The following is a 24,171-nucleotide window of genomic DNA, read 5'->3' as shown; positions in this document are numbered from 1 at the left end:
GCGGCCGGGGAAGGTGGCCGCGGGCTGGAGCCGCGCGATGTCGCACGGAGCTGGACTCGTCCGCACCACGTGCAGCACTGGCGCCGCGCTCGGACCCGGGGCCGGCTCGGGGCAGCTGGGGGCGAGCCCCTCGGAGGGGCTGCTGGACCCGGTCTACCCCCGCACCCACTCGGCCCTGCTGAAAGCGGCGCAGATGGTAAGCGAGAGCCGGGACTCGCGCGGGGGTGGCCAGAGTGGCCGCGAGGGGAGCGATCCCGGGAGGACGGGCGCCGCGAACCCGAGCCGGGCGGAGCCGCCTGGGCATCGCGCCGCGGGCGGGAGACCCCTGCGTGAGCAAGTTCTCGAGGCTTCCTCCCGGGAAGTTGCGTGTGCAGCCGCCGCGCCGGGACCGAGCTCGCACCCCGCCCTAGCTCACGCGAGCTCGGATCTCCAGGCACCCAAGTTTCCCCTGACACCCCTCCGGGGCCTACCCCGCCTTCCGATAGAAACCGAGCGCAAAAGTTTCTTTTCGTCTTCCTTCCTCTTCTCTGGGCCGCGCTACTTCGAACCCGAGCCAGGAGGTGGGGGTGGGGGTGGGAATGGGGGAACCGAGGGAGAGATGGCGAGGGGGTGTGGAAGAATCGCCCTGGCGGCGGCGCGGAAGCTCGAAACTCGACCTCCTCCCGGCCCCAGGCCTCCTCTCTCCTCCCAGCGCTGCGCAGCGCAGCGGGCTTTCCTGCCCCGTGCGGTTTCCCAGCGAGGAGGGAAGAACTGGGTGAGACCTTTGGGACAGCAACCCCCGACCCCTACCTGCTCGGGTTTCCACGGAGAGTCCAGGTCACAGGGAACCCCTGAAAAGCAGATGACCAATGGGCAAGGCCTATTTTGAGGAGCCAAAACTTATTTGGGGAGCTGGAGTGGTGTGGAGCGCCTGTGGGATGGGGGGTCACCTGTGGAAGCAGGCAAGATAAAGGGATGGACTCTGAGAGAGACCCACAGGGGCCCTCCACCCTAGACGCTGACCTTGGCGAAGTGTCGCGTTGTCACTCGGCCTTTTTTCCTTTCCCCATTTTTTTCTTCCTTAAAAGTATTTATTTTTAAGCACCTTTTCCATTTGTTGAAAGTGTATTGAAACTGGGTGGGGCTGGTTGCGACTCTGCATTCACTGGAAGGTTTGCAACTAGAATGGTGGAGGAAGGGCTTAGAAGAGGGCTGTGGAGGAAGGAATTTGGGCCTAGCCTCAAGGCCAGGACCCTGAAGCTGGGGCCTGCAGAGATAGCCCGCACCGGGGACTGGACTCCGGATGAGAGCTGCCAGCGCCCACAGCAGTGTTACTGGGGTGCCCAGTGTGTGTGGGGTTTTGTTTCCTACTTGACCCAGACCTGGGGTATAGGGGCTGTGTTCCTCTTGTCTAAAAGAAGGTCTGTAGATGAACTAAAAATTAGGAAGTAGAGGCTCTTAGGTACTAACAAAAAAAAAAGTTGTTCTCAGCATTGTTGGTTTTGAGCAAGAAGTTTTTGACTTAGGCTAAAAGCGCTGATCGGCCCCATCCTTAAAACGTGAGTGAAGTCGTGAACATTGAAAGTCATATCATCCGTGGCAGGTGAGTTTAGTGGGACAAATATCAGATCAGAAGCTGCCATCTTGGTTCATTAATTTGACAGGCCAAGATGGTAGAGAAATGTCCACATCACTTTAAACTCCTCCACCAGCCACTTGTCCACAGCCCCTGTGCTAGGTAACACCCCGAGGTCCATGCCAAAGAAGGCACCATGGACTTGGAGGGCTGGTTCTCTGTGTGCCCTTCTTAAAACCACCCCCACAAAATTCTTACACCATCCTCCTTCCCTGGGGAGGCCCTTGTGACTGCAGGCTGGTTTGGGCAGACCTTCTGGGAATGAAGTTGCCTTGGAGGGTGGTCATATGACAGCAGAGCTATTCAGGACTATCTACTTGGGCCTCTTGGCTAAATCCTTCCCGTTCTGGTTCTCCTCTCCTGGGGTGCCTGCTTGGACATTTGATTTTTCACTTGCCTTACCTTGAAAATACTTGTGTAGAAGTAGCTAAACTGTTGCCACCATTGGGTACTCTGTGGGTACTCTAATTTGGACCATTGATGTCTCACTTGCATTCTGAAGACATCCCCTAAAGTCTAGGTCTTCTCACCATGGCCTGTTTCACACACCTTAAGAAAGCACTGAAAGGCTGTCCCCTTGGAGAACTTTCTTTGCTTTGAGTGTCTCTTGTGTCTCAAATTTGGACCATTGATGTCTCACTTGCATTCTGAAGACATCCCCTAAAGTCTAGGTCTTCTCACCACGGCCTGTTTCACACACCTTAAGAAAGCACTGAAAGGCTGTTCCCTTGGAGAACTTTCTTTGCTTTGAGTGTCTCTTGTGTCCACCACCACTGCCACAAAATGAGAAGGTGAGAAAATAGGAAGAAAGATTTATTTCTGCATGCAAGAGCTTGGGTGTAGGTAGGCCAGAGGTACTGGGTTGAGAGACGATGACTCACCAGAGGCAGAGTGGGGAGCAGAACAGGCAGATCTACTGAAATAGACAGCTGAGGGGAGCAGCGCGTAAGACTGGACAGGTCTGCTGCGCCATGTGGGTCAGCTGCCTGGCTGGGGATCGAACTCAGTGCCACACCAACTGTGGATGACTTCATAGTACTGCACTTTCCTCCCTTGCGCCTGCAGGGAGGTGCCTGACATGCCATTTCAATGCATCCTTATGACTCTGTGGCCACAGTGGTTTCATTTCTTTGGTCTTCCGCTATGGACTAGAGGCACAGTCAGTTGCTGCATCTCAGGAACTAGGTTTTTTGTTATTGTTTATGTGAATAACTCTCTGTTGAGCCCTCCTGTTGTTCTCACTGGACATGACATACTGTATACGGTGTATGTTCTTAGATGTTTTTCAGAATCCAGTGAGGTAACGTGTTTGGCAGATGAGGAAGCTAGCTTAAAGGTTGAGCTACTAACATACATCAGCTCTCAGCAGCAGCCTGGGCCAACCTAGGCTTGGCTGGCCTCCCATCCCCAGGGACCCACTTGTTAGTAGAATTGGGGTGGCTTAGTGACGTGCCTCTTCACACCCAGTTGATGTCAACAATGAAATAGAAATAATAGCAAATGGCTGAGATGTTGGGGGGGGGTTGCATGGGAAGTAATCAGATGTACCCCATGGGAACGTAAAGTGATGCAGCCACACAAGGAAACGTGTGTGTACGTGAAGGGTCACAACAGCATTATTCATCTTCACCAGAGTAGAAACAACCCACATGCCCACCACCTAGTGAATGGATAAGTAAATATGATATAACCACACAAAGGAATATTATGCAAAATATGAATGAAATTCAGATACATGCTGCAATTTGGATGAGGTTTGAAGCATGTGAGAAGTGACTCCGCTTGTGTTAAATGCCCAGCTCTGGCACTTCACTTATAGAGCGAGTAGATCAGTGGTTGCTTAGGACTGGGGGGTTTAGGAACAGTGAGGAATGCTGCTACTGGGTAGGGGGTTGCTTTTGGGGGGGATGAAAATATTCTAACATGGGTCACCAAACTGAATAAAACCATTGAACTGTATGCTTACATGTATGAGTTGTGTCTCAGTCTGTTTTAAAAAATTCAATGTGGGGAAGAGTGCAGGGAGTACTTTGAATGAGGCCCCGTGGTGAGAGGGTACAGCTATGCCTCCAGAAACTCCCTGATGTCCCCCCGCATCCTCTATTAGAGGGAGGAAGGTACACCCATAAAACTCAAAGTCTGAGCTAAAGAACCAGGTCTCCTCGCATCACAGGGTACCTGGGAGGGATGTCGAGGATTTGAAGGCATCCAGACACCCGGGTTGTGGTGGTCTCACCAACGCTCCCCGTCAGTGACATTGTTCAGTGGGCACCAGGAGTGCCACAGCCATCCCCTGTCTTCAGAAACAAGGCTGTGATTCTGCTCAGGCGACAGGCAAGTCCCCAACCCTCTTTCCAGGGAGATGACAGCGCCCTGGGTTGCCCTCAGCAAGGAAAGATGAGGTTGCCCTCAGGGCCGGTGGTTGCCCTCTGCAAGGGAAATGAAGGGGACATCTGAGTTGACTCTTGAGTCATCAGAGTGAGTTTGTAGGCTTTGGCGTGCCCCATTTACTTGGTGTGTGTAAGTTGGGGATACGTATATTGGTGTGGTAAAAAAGAGGTAGTTGGCCCTCCCTGGTGGCGCAGCGGGTTAAAGCACAGCACTGAGAATCTAAAGCCGCTTCCGCATGAGTTCGATCCCCGCCTGCCCAGGAGGTGACCACATGGCGCGGCGGACCTCTCCTGACCCGCCCGCTGCTCCCCTCAGCAGTGTACTTCGTCGATCTGCCTGTTCTGCTCCCCACTCTGTCTCTGGTGAGGCCTCTCGCCACCCCTGAGCCTTTGGCCTGTACCCCAGTTCTGTATGCACGAATAAGTAAATCTTAAAAAAAAAACAGAGGTAGCTAGCCAGACAGGAGCCAGTATTTAGTTTGTTCTTACCTCCCCACTTCCAACATTTAGAAAGGATGTCACCTTATTTGTTGAGCAGCTGCTATGCTCTTAACTGTGTGAGGCATGTGAAATACAACAGTTAACGAGATAGACCCTTTCTGCCATGGCAGAAAAAGAGAGACCATGATATTTGCAGAACTGTAATATGGAAGGAGAATCAGAAAGTAGTTTCATAAGCAGCAAAGATGGAAATCTAAATGTCTTCCAGAAGGTTTGTTCATTTATTCGGCAAATATTTGAGCACCTACCATATGCTAGGGCACTGTGGAAAGAAGTGTAAACAAGACAGATCAGCTCCTGTCCCCCTGACACTCTAATCGGGAAAATAAACAGTAATCAAATGATTATAAATATAGAATTATAAACTGGAACAAAAGCTGTGAAAGAGAGGTATTCTGTACCATAAAGAAATAACCAGGGGCCCTCCCTGGTAGCACAACGGGTTAAAGCGCAGCACTGCAGCGCAAGTTTGATCCCCGCTAAGGAGCTGACCCACATGGCACAGCAGACCTCTCCTGTCTCTCCCACTGCTGCCCTTAGCATTGTATTTCAGTCAATCTGCCTGTTCTGCTCCCCACTCTGGTGAATCCTCTTGTTCCCTGCACCTCTGGCCTGTACCCCAGTTCTTGTATGCATACATAAATAAATCTTAAAAAAAAAAAAAAAGAATTAACCAGGAGGTCTCATCTGTCTGGGAGGTAAAGCCAGGGTTTCTGAAGAAGGGGCAGTTAAAGGATGAGGGAACAGCATTACAGGAAGGAAAAGCGCAGACAGTAGCTCTCCGTCTGGAGAAAACAGAGGTGAGAGTGGCATGGAGGAGACTGGAGAAATACGCCGGGACCACACCCCCCAAAGGCCCTCTAGACCAGCGGATCACGGATCAGAGAATATCAGGGAAGCAGCATGTTGCTATCAATGCACCAAGATTATGGTGCATTTCACCCCCAGGGCTGTAGTGCCCCCTACTGGTCATTTTGGAACCTGTGAGAACTTTTTGCCTGTCAAGGGATGAGGAGTGTATTGTGTATCCATTTTGTTACAGGATTAACACTGAAGACATGTTTTGTCTTTGGTGAGATTGCATTTGCGACCCAGGATGAGTGTTTGGGGAGAGTATATAAGTTTTCTTACTTGAGATGCTCCCTGGAAGACCGTCCAGGAGGCCAAGGCGAAATCACAGCCCACTTCCCACATGGAGCTAGACTCTGGGGGATCTCAGCCTCTGGTGTCGCTGTGCCTAGGCTGTGTGTGAAGCATGACCGGTGTCACCCTGCAGGGTCCACCCCTTGTGTTTGGTTCACATCTGTATAGCAGGGCAGCACCAGTTTGCTCCCCAAATGCGATCTGCTATCCTATTTTCTGGAAGCTGGACAGTTAGTTGAAGGCAGCAAAGAACCATGCTGCCGAGATCCTTTGGTCCCCAAACCCAATCCTGGTCCAAGAAAGAGGAACTGCTTTCCATCGAGGATGAAATAAATAAAAACAATTTAAGAAAAATTGTGGGCTTTCTTCCCAACGACAGCAGTAATGCTTATTTTAGAAACTTTGGGAAACACAATGAAATGGATTCCCACCTCCTTTCCCTTGAGATTAACATTTTTTAAAAAGATTTATTTATTTATGCATGTAGAACTGGAGTGCAGGCCAGAGGTGCAGGAGTAGTGAGAGGATTCACCAGAGTGGGGAGCAGAACAGGCCAACTGTCAAGTAGACTGCTGAGGGGAGCAGCTGGCAGATCAGGAGAGGTCTGCTGGACCATGTGGGTCACTTCCGGGGTGGAGATGGAACTCATGCTGAAGTGGCTTTAGCTTCTCAGTGGTGTGCTTTAACCCGCTGTGCACCAGGGAGGGCCAGAGATTAACTTAAATAAAATTATATACTACTTCTTGGTGGTGGGAAGTCCCTGGGGATTACAACTGGGATGAAAAATTTACAAAATGAGGAATGATGTAATATATATATATATATAATGATGTAAAACATTAATATATATAATAAACATAAACAAAATTTTATACTACTGTACAGTATAAAAATACATGCATAATCTGGGTGGCGTGTTTTGTATTTTACGAAAGGATGATCTGTGCACATTTTGCAAAATGCTTTCTTGTTAAATATGATGAATATTTAAAGATTTATTTATTTATGCATTCAGAACTGGGGTACAGGGACAGTGAGAGGATTCACCACAGACAGAGTAGGGAGCAGAACAGGCAGATTGTTGAATTACGCTCCTGAGGGAGCAGCGGGAGGGTCAGGAGAGGTCTGCTTCGCAATATGGGTCACCTCTGGGGTGGGAATCAAACTCGCACTGAAGCGGCTGTCGCTAGCTTGCAGTACTGTGCCCTAACCCTCTGCGCCACCAGGGAGGGCCCACAATGTACTTTTTAACAGTGCTGTAGCCAGCCTGGGTGGACCACAGCCTGCATGACCAGCTCCTTCCCCCAATGAACTTCCTCTCTGCCTGTGTGCAAAGGAGACCTCGGTGAACTTCCTTGTAGGGCAGTCTTGGCTTGCAAAAGTCCATAGATGTTTCCTCAGAGCCAATCACAATGACCTTTTACAGAGAGAAATGCAGAGCTTGTTGCCTTTGTGAACATGATGGCTTTAAAAAATTATCTACTTAGAAATTTGATTCCTCCCCGTCAAATATTATGCAAAAATGAATAATGATCTAAGAAAATAAATATAGAAATGTTTTTTGAATTGTCTAGATTTCATCATCCAAAAGTTGCCTGGAGCCAAATGTAATAGTAATAATTATTTTAAGGATCAGAGTGTTTGAAAAAAGAATGCTGGCCTTGATGTTATCGCAGTCCGATGGTTTGAAACGGAGCCTTGACCTGAGATGCCCTATAACGCTTTCAAGTCACCTGCACGTCAGTCTTGTGTGCTAGCATACACTGAAGAATGCTAGGGGCACACGGGGACCAGCCTTATTTTTTCAGATATGGAGCAGGTGATTTTCTTAACTGCTAGGAAGAATTCCACTTCAGGGTTCCCCAAATAACCACTTGTCCCCAAACTGAGAACCACTGGCCCAGAGGAGGTGGTGCTGATGAGAACACCAGCTGCAGGGTCCAGCGTGCTGCAGAGTTGGGAGGGCCCAGTAGACGGTCCTGTGAGCCTGGGGAGAGTCCCGGGTGCTCTGACCTTACACAGCACCCAACGGCCCCTTCAGGGCAATCCCAGGCCTCACTTGAAGGCCTCTCCATGTGGGCATGTGGTAATTCAAATTCCCCTTTCCGAGAAGACCTCCTCTGCTCCCTTCCTGCAGCCCCTGGCCCCTCTCAGGGCCAGTGCCTCCTACTTAGCACTGCCAGGCGCCCATCTGTTTCCTCCGCTGAGCCATCTGCCTGCCGCGTGGCCCGGAGTGCGGCTGACCCGTGGTCGCCTCCCTTTGACAGCCGCTGGCCACACGCTCGTTTTCTTTGTCACCCGTTGGGCTGGTTGGTTCCCTGGCGGCTGCTGCCCGCGTTCCTGCATTCCTCACTGGGATCCTTGGTAACCCCTGGCACTGGCTGGCTCTGGCCGCGAGCCCAGTGCTGACGGCTGGGTTTTGGTGCCCGGGTCTTTTAGAACAAAAGGGTGGGGTCTCTCTCCACTGCTGGCCCATCCTGTGCTCCAGGCGGAAATCATTAATGGACAAGTTTCTCTGCCCCTGACAGAGAAATTATTTCCTAGATTTGTGTTTTAGTCACAAAGGCTGGGATGTGGTTCCTCCTTTCCCAGGAAAGACACTCTTTTCTTCCCTTTACTTTAGCCAAAATCTACAGTTGATTGGTCGCTTTCCAGATATTAACCATAGAAAGGGTATCTGTGAAATGTATGAGAAAAGAATATCATCCTTTTCAAAGACAGAAAACCAAGTTCCTTCATGAAGGGAAGGGGAAGCGGAGGAGAGGAAGAAATGAATTCAGTGTTTTTAGATGCAGAGTAATTGGAACCTTCTGGAAAGCAGAGAAAATTACTAAATTTAGTATAGCCTCATTATATTTTTATTTACCTCTTTCTCTTAGATTTTCCTTAGTCTCCTAAGAAGGCAGCAGCAGCCCTTTTTCGAACTTATCCTGACAGACGGTAATATGAGTACTTAACTAATAGCAATCAGTAGCATCTATCTTTGAGGCCCCTTAGGTAACAGCCACTCGTCCCCATAGGAGTTTCAGATGTGTTAACTCACTCCTCATGATAGGTGGGTCACACTTCTGTGTGGCACTCTGGTTCTTCCCAGAGCCATACTAAAGCATAAAAAATCCTCATCTGGGGTCTCCCTTGGTGGGTTCAAGCACAGCACTGTGATTCTGTCCACTGCCACTGCAGCCTGAGTTTGATCCCTGCCCAGGGAGGTGACCACATGGTGCGGCATGCTGCTCCCTCAGCAGTGTACTTCATCAGTCTGCCTGTTCTGCTCCCCTCCCTGTCGTGGGTGGATCATCTCCCAAGGGAGCCCGCTGAGCACCAGTGAAGTGCCTGCTTGTGTCCCTAAGGAGCCCTCGGAAGTGCTTCCTGTCTGTCTGCTCTCTGCCGAGGCTAAGCTGGTGTACTTTGGGAGCATAAAAACCAGACTGCAGCTTCCTTCCACCTATAAAGCAGTTTATCAATATTCTTGTCCAGGTGCCCAACAGATTGCATTGACTTTTTTTTTTTTTAAATGTATTTATTTATGCATACAGAACAGAGGTGCAGGCCAGAAGTATGGGGGATGAGAGGATTCACCAGAGACAAAGTAGGGAACAGAACAGACAGAGCGAGTGAAATATACTTTGAAGGGAGCAGCAGGCGAGACAGGAGAGGTCTGCTGCGCCATGTGGGTCAGCTCCCTGGCTGGGGATCGAACTCATGCTGAGGTGGCTGCACATAGCTTCATAATACTGAGTTTAACCTGTTCCACCACCAGGGAGGGCCCCCTGCCCTGCCCGCATAAGACTTTTGATCCTATTCTTTGCTGTTCACCTAAACAGCTCTGTTATTTTTTTCCCCAACTCCTAAGTAAAGCAAAGTAGGAAGGAATAAAAAATAAAATCAATAGGGAGTCAAATTATTTCTGTGATTATTATTTTTTTTTTTTGTGGAAATATCACAGATATCATCATGGGAGCATAAATAACCTGACAGTATCTGTATTAACTCCTAAGAACGCAGGTCATCACGAGAGGAAACGATTCCTGGTGTCTGATAGCAGAGATGGGGCACCTCTGATTCTCAGCATTTTGTAGTAATGATGAAGGCAAAAGAACAGGTGTTTGGACCGAGGTGCACCTTTCTCAATTTTTAGTGCTTATGTTTACACAAAAGTCCCTTGTGCAAAAAGTCTTCACTTAATGCCACCTGTGTGGCTAAAATTGACAGCTAATTACCGACCAAGTCCTGTTCTATGAACTTGATCTGAATGACCTCATTTAATCCACCCAAGAGCCCTACCATTTAGGTACTACTGTTTTTCGTATTTCTTGTCCAGATCTGAATTCACAGTAATTACGCAGTCAGGGTTCAGCTCGGCAGCAGGAATATGTAGGTGCTAACCAAAAGCCCATGTCCCTGTGTCACGGTGTTGGGTGTTTCAGGTTGACAGCTGTGCAGTCAGGAAACAGAGGTTTCCTGTAGCCTTTGTGTATGAATTTGGCTGTGCAGCCAGTTCTTACCAAAGGAATGAGAGTGGAAGTGGTATCTGTCACTTCCTGTCTGAGCTTTCAAGAAAGAAGCAGGACCCTCTATTCTCTTCTTTCTGTTCTCATGGAGAAGAAACAAACCCCACTCTGGAGACTGCCTCCCCTCTGCTCCCTGTTCTGCTCCTGAAGCAGCTTCCGAACACACCCCTCCTTCACCCCTGCCTGTTTGGGGCTGTTCCTTTTATTCCACCTCCCTCTCTCCTCCCAGCATTGTATCTATTGTCCAGTTCTGATTTCTTCACAGCAAATCCCCTTTCTCACATCCTCACTTGTCACTTGTTTCTGGGAGTCTTCTCCCCCAAGAACTGAACTGAACTGCACAAGACCTGCAATCTTTCTGTCTGGGTTACCGCAGGGTGCCTCATTCTCAAAAGGGTTCCTGGAGTGTGCAAAGTACTCTTGCGTATTTTTGAACTAGTGAATGAATGAATGCAAGCATATTTCTTTACCAAAGCCTCTACTGGTGGTATTTCTTTCCATAAAGCCAGCCTGGAGTTGCAGTGCTTGCATAATGACATGTCGGAAGTGGGGGGTGAGGGGGGAGGGGAGGTGCAGTCTAGCTGGGGGATGGATCCCCCTGCCAGTCACAGAATGTCGAGGGACCTGGGGCTCACAGCTTAGACCTGCAGGCCAGGAAGCGGGGAGTCTCTGGGCAGAAGAGGGAAAGGCTGAGAATGCAGGTGGGGGCCCCCCCGTAAGCAGAGGCTGGACTGCTCACACAGAGTTTCTGATCAAGAGTTTCTGACTGCCAGTTTGAGAGCCCTTTCAGTTTAGTTTAGCCGACAGTTTTCCACTGACTCACAGTCAAAACAGTGGGTTTGTACGCTAAAGCAAACAAAAAGCGCCCAGTGAGGGAAGTGCCTGTCAATTTATTAACGGGGCTGCTAAGTTAAAGCTACACCAGGAAGGGCCAAACTGTGGCATCACTGTTGGATTTAAGACCGAAACAATCACGTGCCAGACATGGCAATGCCCTCTCAGTCTTGATTTCTGGCTCAGCTGCTCACCCTTTGGGGTGGCCCCAGGCATAGCGCCGTGCCTGGCAGGGCCCTGCTCCCCTCGCTTTGTCGGGTATCTATGTAGTGCCAGGTCTGTGCCAGCTGTCAGGTGCTGGAGATACAGTGGAGAACCTGGCAGATCCGGCTCCCACCTCTGGACAGAGAATTTGGGCACAGGTTAGTGTGTCATTGCCTGCTGAGTGTCCGTTGTTTTAGGCACTGCAGAGGGAGAGGAGAGATAGAATGTTCATTATATGATACAAATCTCTCGTTTAGATTTTTTATATTATACTTAACGAAAAAGTTCTTTTAGACTTAACCAAATGAAAATTCATATATTCTTCTGAGTACTTAAGGAAAACTGAAGAAAAATTAATGGGTTAAGGTTTTCCTAACACTTTACAGTGAGACTCCACCTAAGTTACTTTTTTTAAGTATTTTGACTTTTGTGGTCTGTGCCAAGACTGGGGATTGCAGCATCCTCAGAGGAGATATGGAAGAGCTCCCGCTGTGATCCGGGGCTGCTAGCCTGGCTTTGGCTCCTGTTTTGGGCATGAAAGCAGAGTCACCAGCCCGCCATCACCAGCCGGTCCCCAGGCTCAAAGGAGTGGTCCGGTGTTTGTGTGTGTGTGTGTGTGTTTTTTAAGATTATTTATGCTTACAGAACTGGGGTACAGGCCGGAGGTGTGGGAGGTGAGAGGATTCACCAGAGACAGAGTGGGGAGCAGAACAGGCTGACTGATGAAGTACACTGCTGAGGGGAGCAGTGGGTAGGTCAGGAGAGGTCTGCCACGCCATGTGGGTCACCTCCCTGGCTGGAGATCGAACATGTGTTGCAGTGGCTTCGGAGAGCTTCATAATGTGGTGCTTTAACCCGTTGCACCTTTTGGGCAGTTCATAAAATGAACTTTTGTGGTGAAGTAGAGAAGAGGTATGAACCGTGGAAATCAGCTAGTGGTGGGTCTCTTAAGCTCTGGCATTTCTCCACGTTGTCAGTTGTCGTCCAGAAAATGTTCATTACTCAATAACATGTCTCCTTTTTATTCCGCTTCCTTCCTCCTCAGATTCCTTCTCTTCTCTTCTTTTCTCTACTCAGCTCCAACCTCCTTCTGGGTGGGGTAGAGAACCTGGAACTTCCCTTTTTCTGGGGACCACCCTGTTACACCCTCAGCAGTGGATTTCAGTCTGCCAGTTCTGCTCCCCACTATGGTGAATCCTCTCACCTCCCTCCCAGCCTACTTGTATACATAAATAAATCTTATTTAAAATTCAAAACAATCCAAATGTTGTACCCACATGTGGGTCACCTCCCTGCCTGGGGACCATTTCTGACCCTTTTCTATGGGTCCGTGCCAGAAGATGCTTTAGACTGTGGCAGCTTTCAGGCCTTGCTTTGGGCCAATCCCTTTTGGGTTGATTTTTGCCTACGAGGGGATGGGTAATTTCAGATGTTTGATTTAGAAATTATATTCTTTATCTTTTCTGTGCTGTATACTCACTCATTGTATTAAAGTTCCTTTCCATCAAAGCTCTTATGGCTTGTCTTGATGCGGTGGATGGCAGAACCTACTTAGAGCCGGCGGGTTTGGGGGTTCAGGCGGGCCCCTCTCTCTCTGCCCTGTAACAAGGGAAGCAGCCGGTGAGACAGGCGAGGTGTGCCGCTCCATGTGGGTCAGCTCCCTGGCTGGCCAGGATCAAATTCGTGCTGCAGTGGCTGGCGATAGTTTGATAGCGTTGTCTGTAATCCCTGCACCTCCAGGGAGGCTCCCTATTTTGAATTTTTTAGTTATAAATGATAGTACATTGGACATTTGCAGGGATTGGCAAACCATAACCCATCATCCAGCTCTGGCCTTCATGTAAATAAAATAAAATAAGTTTTATTGAAACACAACCAACCCCATTCATTTATGTGTTGCTGGTGGCTGTTACATGCAGCACCAGAGCTGAGTAATTGCGATAGCGATTGTAAGACCCTCAAATCCTAAAATATTTACTAGATGGTCTTTCACAAACCTGCCAGGATTTGATTGGGGTTCTGTGAATCTGTATCAATTTTGAGAGAATTGTTAGCAATTTGTATCTTATCAGCATGTCATACCTTGCCATTGATTTGTTTTTATTTCATCTTTGATTTCTTTCATCTGTATTTTGTAGCTTTCAGCACACTATAAAATTAAAGATACCTAATAAGTATGTTTTTGTTGCGGAAGTAAATGGTCCCAGTTGTTTCTAATATTTAATTGTAGGTGTTCATTGCTAATATACAGAAATACAGTTACACTTCGTATATTGACCTTGCAACCCACGACTGATGAACTCACTTATTCTAGGATCTTTTTCTTGTCAACTCTTCAGGATTTTATACATAATCCAGTTGCTAGATTCAAGTTGATTTTTTTCACCTTATAAGGGCTGTGAAATGCCCAGCCACATCTCTGCCCTAGGATGAAAGTTTATCTGCTTGGCATTTATGGGAGCCAGTAGTTCCCCACTTGCAGGTGTATGAGAGGAGGCTTTGTTTAGGGCGAGTCTTTGGTTCGTGTCTCTTTCATGTTCACTTCTTCCCTGTCTCCTCCAAAGGCATCCAAGCGGGAGCAGAAGCAGATCTGCTTCACTGGGGACTAAATGGCCCTCTTTGTCTCACCACCAGGAAGCTTTTGCAGCAGCTCTGAGATGAGGGGAAATAAGAGGCAGGGGCAGGCGTGGCCAGGTTCCAGCCTCACCTTGTGAAGGCCAAGGAACTTGGGGAACTTTCTCAGTGGAGGTCTTTGTTTTCATCTGGCACTCAGATGACTCAAAAGAAAGAGAGCAAAGAAGGTAAGCACTTGAGAGGCTGCCTCAGTGTGTCTCACTCCTGAAATGATGTCACTGAACTTGGGGGCACAGGTCACAGCAACACATGATAGAAAAGTCTGGAGCAGGAAGAAAGGGCCCACACTGTAGCCCCTTGAACTTGCCTGTCTGAAGTTACAAGGCAGGGAGAGGGGCACCCCAGAGCCCCCAAAACTGCCCGCTCTAAATAAGTTCTGCCATCTGCCACATCAAGAGAAAACATATAAGAGCTTAATGAAAAGGAACTTTAATACAATGAGTGTGCAATACAGAAAAGACAAAGAACATAGTAAATCAAACATCCGAAGTTACCCATCCCCTCATGGGTATAATTCTACCCCAAAGCAAGGCCGAAAGCCCACCACAAGTCTAAAACACCTTCTGGTGGGGGCCCCTAGAAAAGGGGCAGAAATGGCCACACAAGTCCGAGAGGAAAAGAGCAAAATCAAAATCAAGATAAATGCTGCCATAGTCGCCTCCCCACCCACATCTGTTCCACCCAGTGCAGGACCAAGAAACAAGAGCCTTTTCTTCACATGTCTCTCTGGGCCTCCTTCAGGTCTCCTCCTGGCTCTCTATCCTGCTTCCTCCTCTGGAGTCTCCTCTCCCTCCTGCTTAGCTCCGCCCTCCCCTGAGTCAGGCAGGCAATCTGGAACCTCCCCTATTCTGGCGACCACCCTGTTACAAAAGGAGCAGGTCATGTGGTAAATCACTCTGCTCTCTAAAATTACTGGCAGCCAGAAGGCGGATGGGAGCCATTGACTTCCTGGGGAGCTGTTTACTACTGGGTCAAAGAGCAAGAACAGACAGCTCTCAGCTGGCTTGGCTGGCTTAGACCCTGTGAGGATCCGAGCATTTTCTCATATGTGGCCATGTTTGGACAGCCAGAATGTCAACTTCTTCTGACCCTGTCAGGAATCTGAGGCAGCTACCTCCTTACTGAGTTAGCAAAGGGAGTTTCCTTTTGGCCCCAGACAGCAGTGTGGTGTCTGAAATGGGGATGATGTGGGGGTGGGGGACACCCCACACCACCCAGGGTCCCCTGGGATCTCAGTGCCACCTGCCACGCCCCTCCAACCCGTCTCATCAGCCCATTTCTCTGGCTGGCACGCTGATCCCAGTCCTCACTACCTTGGTAGGATTGACAGCCTCCTGCTACTGACCCTGGTGCCCTTCTCCCCCACCCCCGGACACCCTGCCCCTCCATTAGTTACCTCTAAGTGCAGTTCTGCCTCTGGCTCTTCTGTGCTCAGTAACCTTTGCTGGCTCCCTACTGTAACCCCAGCCCCAGAACATCTGTTTTCTCTGCCTAGAATTGTCCCTCCCTGCCATCTTTGTCCCCATCATGTCCCTTATCAAGTGTGTGGGGTTTGGACAACTCACTTACTCCCACATATGCCCTGTGCTGGGGTGCAGGCCAGAAGTGCAGGGGTTGAGAGGATTCACCAGAGACAGAGTGGGGAGCAGAACAGGCGGGTCTACTGAAATACACTGCTGAGGGGAGCAGCGGACGAGACAGAGGTCCCCTGCACCCTGTGGGTCACCTCCCTGGTCGGGGATCGAACTTGTGCTGCAGTGGCTGGTGATAGCTTCAGTGCTGAGACTGAGCCCCTTGCACCACTAAGGAGGCCCTGCACAGGGCTTTACACCCATATGCCTGCCTTTGCTGTGTTCTCTCTGCAGCAAGCCTTCACTGCCCCTTCTCCACACTGGAGTCCAGCCTCCTATGAGTCCCCACAAAGTCTCATCTGCTTCTCACAGAGGACGTGCTGGGCCTGCCTCCTCCAGTCCCCCTTCCTCACAACCTGTACCTCCCTCACAACATCTGTCCCTGTTTTCTTCTAAGATACTGGTGTCAAGGACTGTGTCGAAACTGCCCTTATATCATGTTTATGTTCTGGTGACACTACTTAGGAGAATCATCAATGAAGTGTTCCTCTGTGCTAATTACACCTCAGACGTCCTATTTACTCTCCCAACAAACCTCAAGGAGTTTTAATACCTAACATCTGTGGAGTGTGTATGAATACAGGACCAGGCTGCTTTAAATGTTGAGCCCAAACCAATTCATTTAATCCGCATGTCACCACTAGGTGGTAGGTTTCATTTTTATACCTATTTTAAAGGTGAGGAAATGGCGGCCTGGGGAGGTTAAAGGTTAATTGGCCACTAGATTGTGTTTGTGTTTGTTGACCTAGAGGGTGCCGGCCATGATGTCCTTACCCTGACTGGGGGGTTAGGACCCTACTCAAGTGTCCTCCTCCACTGGATACCACAGGGAGCCTTCACAACTGTGGTTTGCCATCAGTGACACGGGCTTACAGTCCTTAAATGATGCTTGTGTATTTCCTTTGTCACTTTTTAACCCCAGACTGATTTCTCTTTCTCGGGCTGGTACACCTGAATTTGGCATTCTGCTGCCTGGGTTTTTTAATCAAGCCGTCCCACACCCACATTCTGAAATTCAGCAGGCATTTACTTTGGGCATGTACCCTGGGAGGGATGCCAGGCTTCCTGCTGGTGCTGGCCCCAGAACTTCTCCAAATATTTACTTCCCAGATAGTGGTCAAAGAACTGAGCAGTATACTATTCCTCTGCCTCAGAGCTTCCATAGGATTCTTTTTGGCAAAGTGAAAATCAGAGTCTCCTTGGTGGCCCAGCGCTAAGTCTCAGTGCTATCACTATGGCCTGACTTTGATCCCCGGCCAGGGAGCTGACCCACAGGGCGCAGCAGACCTCTCTTGCCTCACCCACTGCTCCCCTCAGCAGTGTATTTCGGGAGATTGGCCTGTTCTGCTCCCCACTCTGCCTTGGTGAATTCCTTCCCTCCCACACTTTTGGCCTGTATATCCCAGTTCTTCTGCATGCAAAAAAAAAAAAAACCTGCGTAATCTTGTGTGCTAAGTACCAGGATGTGACATGGTTAATATTCAATAAACAATCACTTTAATCAATAACTTCATTCTTTGCATTTAAAAAACTTAGGTTGCCCCACTGGGAACCCAGAGAAATTCTGAAAATAGATGTTTCAGTGAGCTTCGACTGCATGCCAGTCAAAGCCAGGCAGCCTGGGACACACTAAGTGTGGATTGCTCATGTGACTGACAACCAGTCTGCTGGACTGGGTGGCCCATCTTGACCCAGCCTGGCTCCCCCATCTTCGCGCTAGCTTCTGTTATCAAATCTGGGCTGGGTTCAGCTGGGGTACCTGGACTGACTCAGCACTGTCCCCCTGTTTCTCATTCTTTGGGACTGGCAAGCTAGCAGCTTGAGAAGAGTGGCCGGAGGTTGCATTGTCCCAGAGCGCATATTAGCAGGACAAACATCCCTGTGGCACTCTGGAGGGTGGGGGGGCCCAGACGATGAAGAGGGGGCAGTTCTTTGTGCTCCTGTTTCTGTCTCTTGGATTCCCAGGGCTGCAGGGAAGTTCAATCCAAGGATTCCCAAAAGTCACTTCTGCCCATGGCTGGATTTTTTTTTTTTTTTTTCATGTTTAGCGAGCGCGGAGCATCCTGGCCCAGTAATTTTAGTAGAACCTCTAATCTGGATGATTCAAGAAAAGTGTCCACTCAGTGGTGCAGGGGGAGGCGGCACCTCTCGACCCAGGCGCACGTCCCCCACAGGAGTCCTGTAGAACTTTGCCTACAGCTGCCTTTCAGCCCAGCCTGCTCCAAGAGCCGCCCCACTGGGGGGACCCTCCGCCAGAGCCCCAAGTGTAAGTGCAGGTGTTTTCTCTCATCTGGGCCCATCACTGCCCTCTGGACAGAGCTCAACTTCCTTATGCAAAGAACCAAAACATGAAACCCAGAAAAATTCATATTCTACTTTCAAAACAGACCAAGCGGGACCTTTTTTTGGTTCAAGTACCTACTCCAGCTTACTGTGGTTGCCTATAGATGACCCCAAAATGTAGCGATGCAAAACAACCTCGTATGCTCACAAATTCTGTGGGTCAGGAACGCAGGACTGAGTGAAAGGGACTTGTCTTCGCTCCACAGTGAGTGAGCTGAGCCCGGGAAAACTTAGAAGTTGGGGCTGGATGACTGGTTTGTGCGTGTCACAGATGGTGCTAACTGCCAGACAGCCACACTGGTGTCTCCGAGTAGATGTGTTTCCTGCTAACATCGTGGGAGGGGCCCAGGGCAAACTTTCAAATGCTGAAGGCCAGAAGGAAGTTATCAAGGCCCAGGGCCTCAGAGTTGCTCCCACCAATCCCAAGACTGCCGCCAGGTTTCTGGTTTCAAGGGGTGGGGGAACCTGGGAGTATGTGAAATGGGGATATTGCTGTGGTCATCTGGGGGAAACGTGATCCATCACATCATACTAAAACTGGCTTTATACACTTCATTCCCAGTCAAAGGGCTCATAATAGCCTAGGGGGTTACTGGGGAGCTTGTTTAAGCCTCTAAACCCCAGCCCCATTCCCACCCACCCTACTCTTCGCGCCCTACTTTCGCACAACTTGGGAAAGAACATCAAAGAGGCAGGAAAGATGTACTCTGGTTAATCACATTCTAGAGCCAAGTGGGAAGAAATGAAGCCCTTTTCTGTGCACAGTGTGTGGGCAGGTACCTGTCTGTGTTTCCATTTCCTTAGCTGTAGAATGGGGGTAATATTAGTATGTATTTCCCTAGGCTTCTTGCAAAAATTCAACAAGTCTATGCTTGGCACATGGTTCCGAGCTTATGTAGCAATAGCCCCTCATGACTATTAGCTATTTGGGAAAATAATTGTCATTATTATTTCAGCACCTTGCAAAAAAGCTCATATCCCAGCAAGGGCTATAAGGCCCTGCCTGGTTCTGGAGAAGATTCCTAGGCGGTCAAATTCTTTTTATTTTGTTCATCACCTCATCAGGGAATCTCTGGGAAATACTACCTCCTCCCCCAGCTGCATATAGGAGTCTGACCTGATTTTATGCAGTTATCTAGGTCTTAGAGTCTTAAACAAGAACATTTAATAAATTTTCAATGTTTTCCCCAGCCGTAAACTAATGTGCACTGTTTGCTTAATTCTAAGCTCTTACCGGCTCTAAGACTAACCCCAGATTTTATAACCTGGGGGGAGGGATGGAAGCTGGCAAAGAGCTGATGTAATTTGAATTCCAGTGTCAACATTAGAATGTGGGAGAGGACTGAAGTACAAATTAGCATTAAGAGAATACTGTGGTCATTAGAATTTGGAAATACAGAAAAACAAAAGTAATAAAGGTATAACCTTGTAATTAGATCAAGTACATAATTTAGTAGGACATTTGTGAGATCCTCACACTTGTGAGGGAAATGCCTGTGGGCCACAGGGTCCTGAGCATAAACAGATTATCCTGAGAACCTGCCTCCTGCCCCAGGTCCAGAGTTAGAACCTGCGTGATATGGTAGATGCTAGAAAGTAGTGGGAACGGGTGCCAGAGAAGGAAGAGAGGTTCACTTCAATCTGGGGAACAGAAGGACAAAGAATGCTTTGCAAGGGTCTAAAACTGTGCGCTTGGCTTCCACTTTTATCTCTCGATGTCTACATTTTCAGCCAGTCGTACTACACAGCTTTCTTGGGAAATGTTCTTATATTTATTGCTGTATCATAAATAGCTTCCCTTGTTATTAAAGCAAAATTGTTCAAAGGTATATCTGCCATAATCATGAGACTAGCAGTATTTTCAATGTGAATGTTTTTAAAATATGATAAAAGCACAAAGGGAAAAGAACACCCACAATGCTGTCACCCCAAAATATCCACTGTTAACATTGTATTGATGGTAATTTCCTTTAAATGTGTTAGCTAAACTAACATTAGGTAACATTTCTCTAGGTATTGGGGTATTGGTGGTGATAGGAGTATTAATTTTGTTTCTGATTATTTTCTCTTTACATGAAAAAATATGTTTTAATGGCTAATTGTATTTTATCCTGATGATAAGCCATCATTTCATTTAGTCAACATGTGCATGGCTATGTATCTTTTTCTAATTTTTCGATTTCCTGAGTGGATAGGAGAGGATAATTTACTAGAGATGACATTATGGGGTCAAAAGATACACATATTTAATCATTTGATGTTAAGTCCAGAGGTGCTTTCCAGATCCAGGCTCAGTCATCAACCTTACATGTTGATACTGTTTCACATATGATTGCCAGCTTCTTTGTGGTCAAGCTCTTTACATGTTAACTGATTTTGTCCTCATACTGTCCTTGTAATGTGTATTATCCTCGCTATTATCTAAATAAAGAAAGTGAGGCATGGAAAAGCAGGAGTAGCCAGCACGATGCTGCTTGCCATTGAGCTGAAGCAATTGTATCAGGCAAATCCACCTGTTGGAAATAAAATGGGATTGACATAGAACAGAATGGGTGACCGTTGCAGCCAGTATCTGTGGAGGATCACACACCGCCCTGGTCTATAAACAGCCATTCCGAGATGGCCGATACTTTACCCCAGCAGGGACAGAGGTCTGATCCCATCAGGACGTGCCCTTGGTGAGGTCACTCATGAGTGGCTGCTTTAGAGACCTAAGGAGGCTCAGACTCTACCTGGATCTAACGTGAGTTCCATCTCTTGAGAAACTTGAGACTTGCAAGGATATGGTAGATGCTAGAAAGTAGTGGGAACGGGTGCCAGAGAAGGAAGAGAGGTTCCCTTCAATCTGGGGAACAGAAGGACAAAGAATGCTTTGCAGAGGGTCTAAAACTGTAGAACCCAGTACCCTCCGGCCACATGTGGCCAGTTGAAATTTAATTAAAATTAAAAATTCGATTCTTCAGCCTCACTTAGCCACATTTCAAGCGCTTAGTGGTCCTTGGCTGCCTTGTTGGACAGCATGGCACATCGAGAACATTTCCATCATCACAGAAAGTTCTTCTAAGCGACAGTGGTCCAGAAACCTGAGTTTGGCGAGGGGAGTGGAAGTAAAGGATGGAGGATGGCCAGCAGTCACCTTCAACTTGGGCATGGGAAAGTGGCCATAAATACTGGAAGGGCAGCTTGTAGCAATTCCTTGGTGTGATCTGCAGGCATTATTGTGAGTCTGGACTTCATAGTATTGCTCTGTAGTGTGCAAAGTGTGTAAGTGATGGTACGAAGGCGTCTCATCAGATGTCGCATCTCTTGACTGTCCTGCTTTGGCCTTGTCTTCTGATGAGAGAGGGTGGCATCTCCAGAGCCTTATCGGACTGGCTGGGGCAGAGATGGTATTGTCACCAGGCTGGATATCAGGGAGGTCCAGGGTGTTGTGAGGTGGCCCTGGTTCATGGGGGTGCTCCTGTGGGTAGGTGATGAGGGGCTCAGTCCCGAGTCGGGTGGCAGGGGCTGGAGAGGATACCCACTCACCAGTACACTGACTGCTCAGGGGTGCCCAGCAGCTCTCCTGCCTGCCTGAGAGGTGACTGAGTGGTGGCCTGCTCATGATGCCTTGGACAACCTGCCTTGCCCCGAGCTGCCCCTGCATGTGCTCACCTCCATGCCAACCAGGCAGAGGCGCCGCAGAGAGGAACATAAGTGAATAAATAAAAAAGTTCAGGTGGACAGTCAATTAGGAAAGGGTTTCTTTTTTTTTTTTTTTTGCACTGGTATTATTTTTATTTATTTATTTTTATTTTTATTACAAAGTTTATTTTTACATCATTTTGCACATTTTTTTTTCCATCTCGATTGTAATCCCCGCGGGTTTCCCATCACCAAATCACCCCTGTGCCACCACCATAGTCCCATGCATTTCCCTCCCTTCTCCCCCCCACCCCCGTTTTCGATCCCATTCCCCACTCCGCCCCCACAGAATGTCTCTGGTATATGGTTGTTCATTATTTTTGTTATTTTCTCGCCTGGTCCATTATACTCCTGCTATGAGTGAACCATCCGGTATTTTTCTTTCTCTTTCTGGCTTATCTCACTAAGCATGATCTTTTCCAGCTCCATCCAAGTTGCTGCAAAAGACATGTGTTTCTCTTTTTTGGTTGCTGAGTAATATTCCATTGTATATATGTACCACATCTTTTTTATCCAGTCATCTACTTTTGGGCATTTGGGCTGCTTCCATGTTTTTCCAATTGTAAATAAAGCAGCAATAAACATGGGGGTACAGGTATCTTTTTCAATCAGTGTTTTTGTGTCTTTTGGGTAGATACCTAGGAGTGGGATTGCTGGGTCGTAAGGAAGCTCCGTGTTTAGCAGTTAGAGGAACCTCCAAACAGAGGAAAGGGTTTCTTTTTAAGTAGCTGCTTGGTCTCTAGAAAGCAGGAAATCAAAGGTGTCTAAGATCCGGGCCAAGGAAAGGTTTAAAAAGGAATGAAGCCGAGGGGTCGGGCAGCTGGTCTGCCTGCCTGTTCATTGGCACTGGGCTGGCTGGAAGGAGTCAGCCTCATCATAGTGTAAGGCTTTTTATTCCTTTTTCTGCTTACATAGGGTTGTTTGTTTTTGTTTTTGTTTTTTGCCTATAAAATTATATCCTGTATTTCCAGATAGCTCAGGGGTTTAGAAATGCTCCTTGTGCCCCTGCCAGGATGATCACAGCAGCTGGGGTGTTCTTCCAGTCAGTCACAGGAAAACACTGCTCCAGAATGTCCCTCGTATTCTTCCCAGAGAGTTGGACAAGTTGTGTTCAGTCCTCCTTGCTTCAAGAGTTATGAAACGCTGCAGGCAGCAGCTGTCCACCTGGCTCACCTGTGGCTGCATCAGACCCTGGGTGTTCTTGCTGCAGACAGGTGAATTCGCTGGTGAATGTGGCGCTACTGTCCTGGTCTGTCTGTGGTTGGAAAGTGAACAACGCGTTGCACTTTCAATTCATTTTATCAAAAGGCACCAAAAATCGCTGTCTACTCTCAGGTCAAGTCCCATAACAGCCTGAACAGCTTGCTCAAAGAAATGGATAATGTAAGGATGCTTTGAAAATAAAAATGATTTTTTAATTTCCATGCATGCCTTTTTGGTAAGAGGAATGGCTGCAAATCCCCACCCAGCAGTCCCTCCCCTGTTCTCTCTGTGGTAGTTATTTGTCAGAGCTTTCTGGGTATTATGTCTTCAGCTTTTTTACTACAGAAAAGTTCAAACATATATAGAAACAGATGAGCCAAAGGAACCCCATGAGCCCTTCACACAGCTGCAGCAACCACCACTTCCTAGCCAGTCCTTATGACTGTCCCGATCCATTTAATCCTTCATAGTATTGTTAGTAGCTTTATTGAGCATAAAAGCTACTGGTTTTAAATTTATTGCTTTTTAGTAAATGGACAGTTGTGCAGCCATCACCATAATCTAATTTTAAAGCATTCCCATGTTGTTGTGAAGCAAATCTGGTCCTGTGTTTTATTTCATCCATAAATATTTCAGTAGGTGTCTGAAGTGCTGGGCATTCTGTTTGCTTGTCATGGTGGCCCACAGCCTGCCCCCTCTTCAGGTGGCTAAAAAGAAGCCCCTGGGTTTGGTGCTGCCTCCTGAGATTAACCCCAGGAGCCTCAGGGGAAGTGATTGCAGATAAAAGACTGCAGATAAAAGGCTGTGTGGCCCACCGTGTTAGCACTGGGAGAATCTAGCTTAATCCCAAATTCAGTTCTGCATATTTTATTGAAGGCCTACCCTACTGGTGGGGTCCCCCACCCTGTAAACTGTGGACACAATTAGATAGAGGTAGGCAGAGGTGGCCACAAATGGCCCCCCACTTGGAGCTCAGGCCTCCGTCTGGCCTGATCTCCATCTGAACGTGTGGCTGTGTGTTTGCACCCCTTTCCCTACCACCCCTGGCTCCTGGGTTTAAAGCCCTATTTGTTTCTGGTGTCAGAAGAGCAAAGATACTGGTCTCATCCCATGTGTGATGGTGAGGACCTCCCCGGGGCGAGGGCCCACCTTCCTTTCCTCACCTGTCTCTTCCCGGTACGCACAGGGTGGGAAGGGGGCCCAGTGCAGTGCCTGGAACACAGGAGGGCCTCCGGAAACGGATGGACTGTTGCATTTACTCAGTTGTTTACTCATTGACTCAACACACTTCCATGGAAAATCTATGCACCATTTAGAGTTTCTGGCGCAGATTGCCCCGGCCACAGTGGGGCTGTTTGGAAGATGTGGTGAGCCATCACTGTACCTGGTACCTATAGGCATTCAGTGGTGACTGTCCTGCACTTTTCTCCATGAGGGGGGCTGGGAACCCTTCTTCCATCACCCCCATGCTGAGGTCC

General features: G+C 48.3%; 1 protein-coding gene across 1 annotated transcript in view; it reads left to right on the top strand.

Annotated features, from left to right (window-relative positions):
• The first annotated feature begins 7 nt into the window (after positions 1 to 7).
• The window catches only part of CMTM7 (CKLF-like MARVEL transmembrane domain containing 7), a 38,358-nt gene continuing 14,194 nt past the window's right edge, over positions 8 to 24,171 (top strand). Inside the window, exon 1 of the mRNA XM_012735043.1 lies at positions 8 to 196. Within this exon, the coding sequence (XP_012590497.1) occupies positions 38 to 196 (159 nt within the window). The 5' untranslated portion in view covers positions 8 to 37. The remainder of the gene's footprint in view (positions 197 to 24,171) is intronic.

Source organism: Condylura cristata, unplaced genomic scaffold (assembly GCF_000260355.1).
Source record: "Condylura cristata isolate star-nosed mole 26May11 unplaced genomic scaffold, ConCri1.0 scaffold00004, whole genome shotgun sequence".
In the NCBI taxonomy this organism is placed as follows: Eukaryota; Metazoa; Chordata; class Mammalia; order Eulipotyphla; family Talpidae; genus Condylura; species Condylura cristata.
The sequence above is the reverse complement of the archived record's forward strand: the minus strand, read 5'-3'. Positions and strand labels throughout refer to the sequence as shown.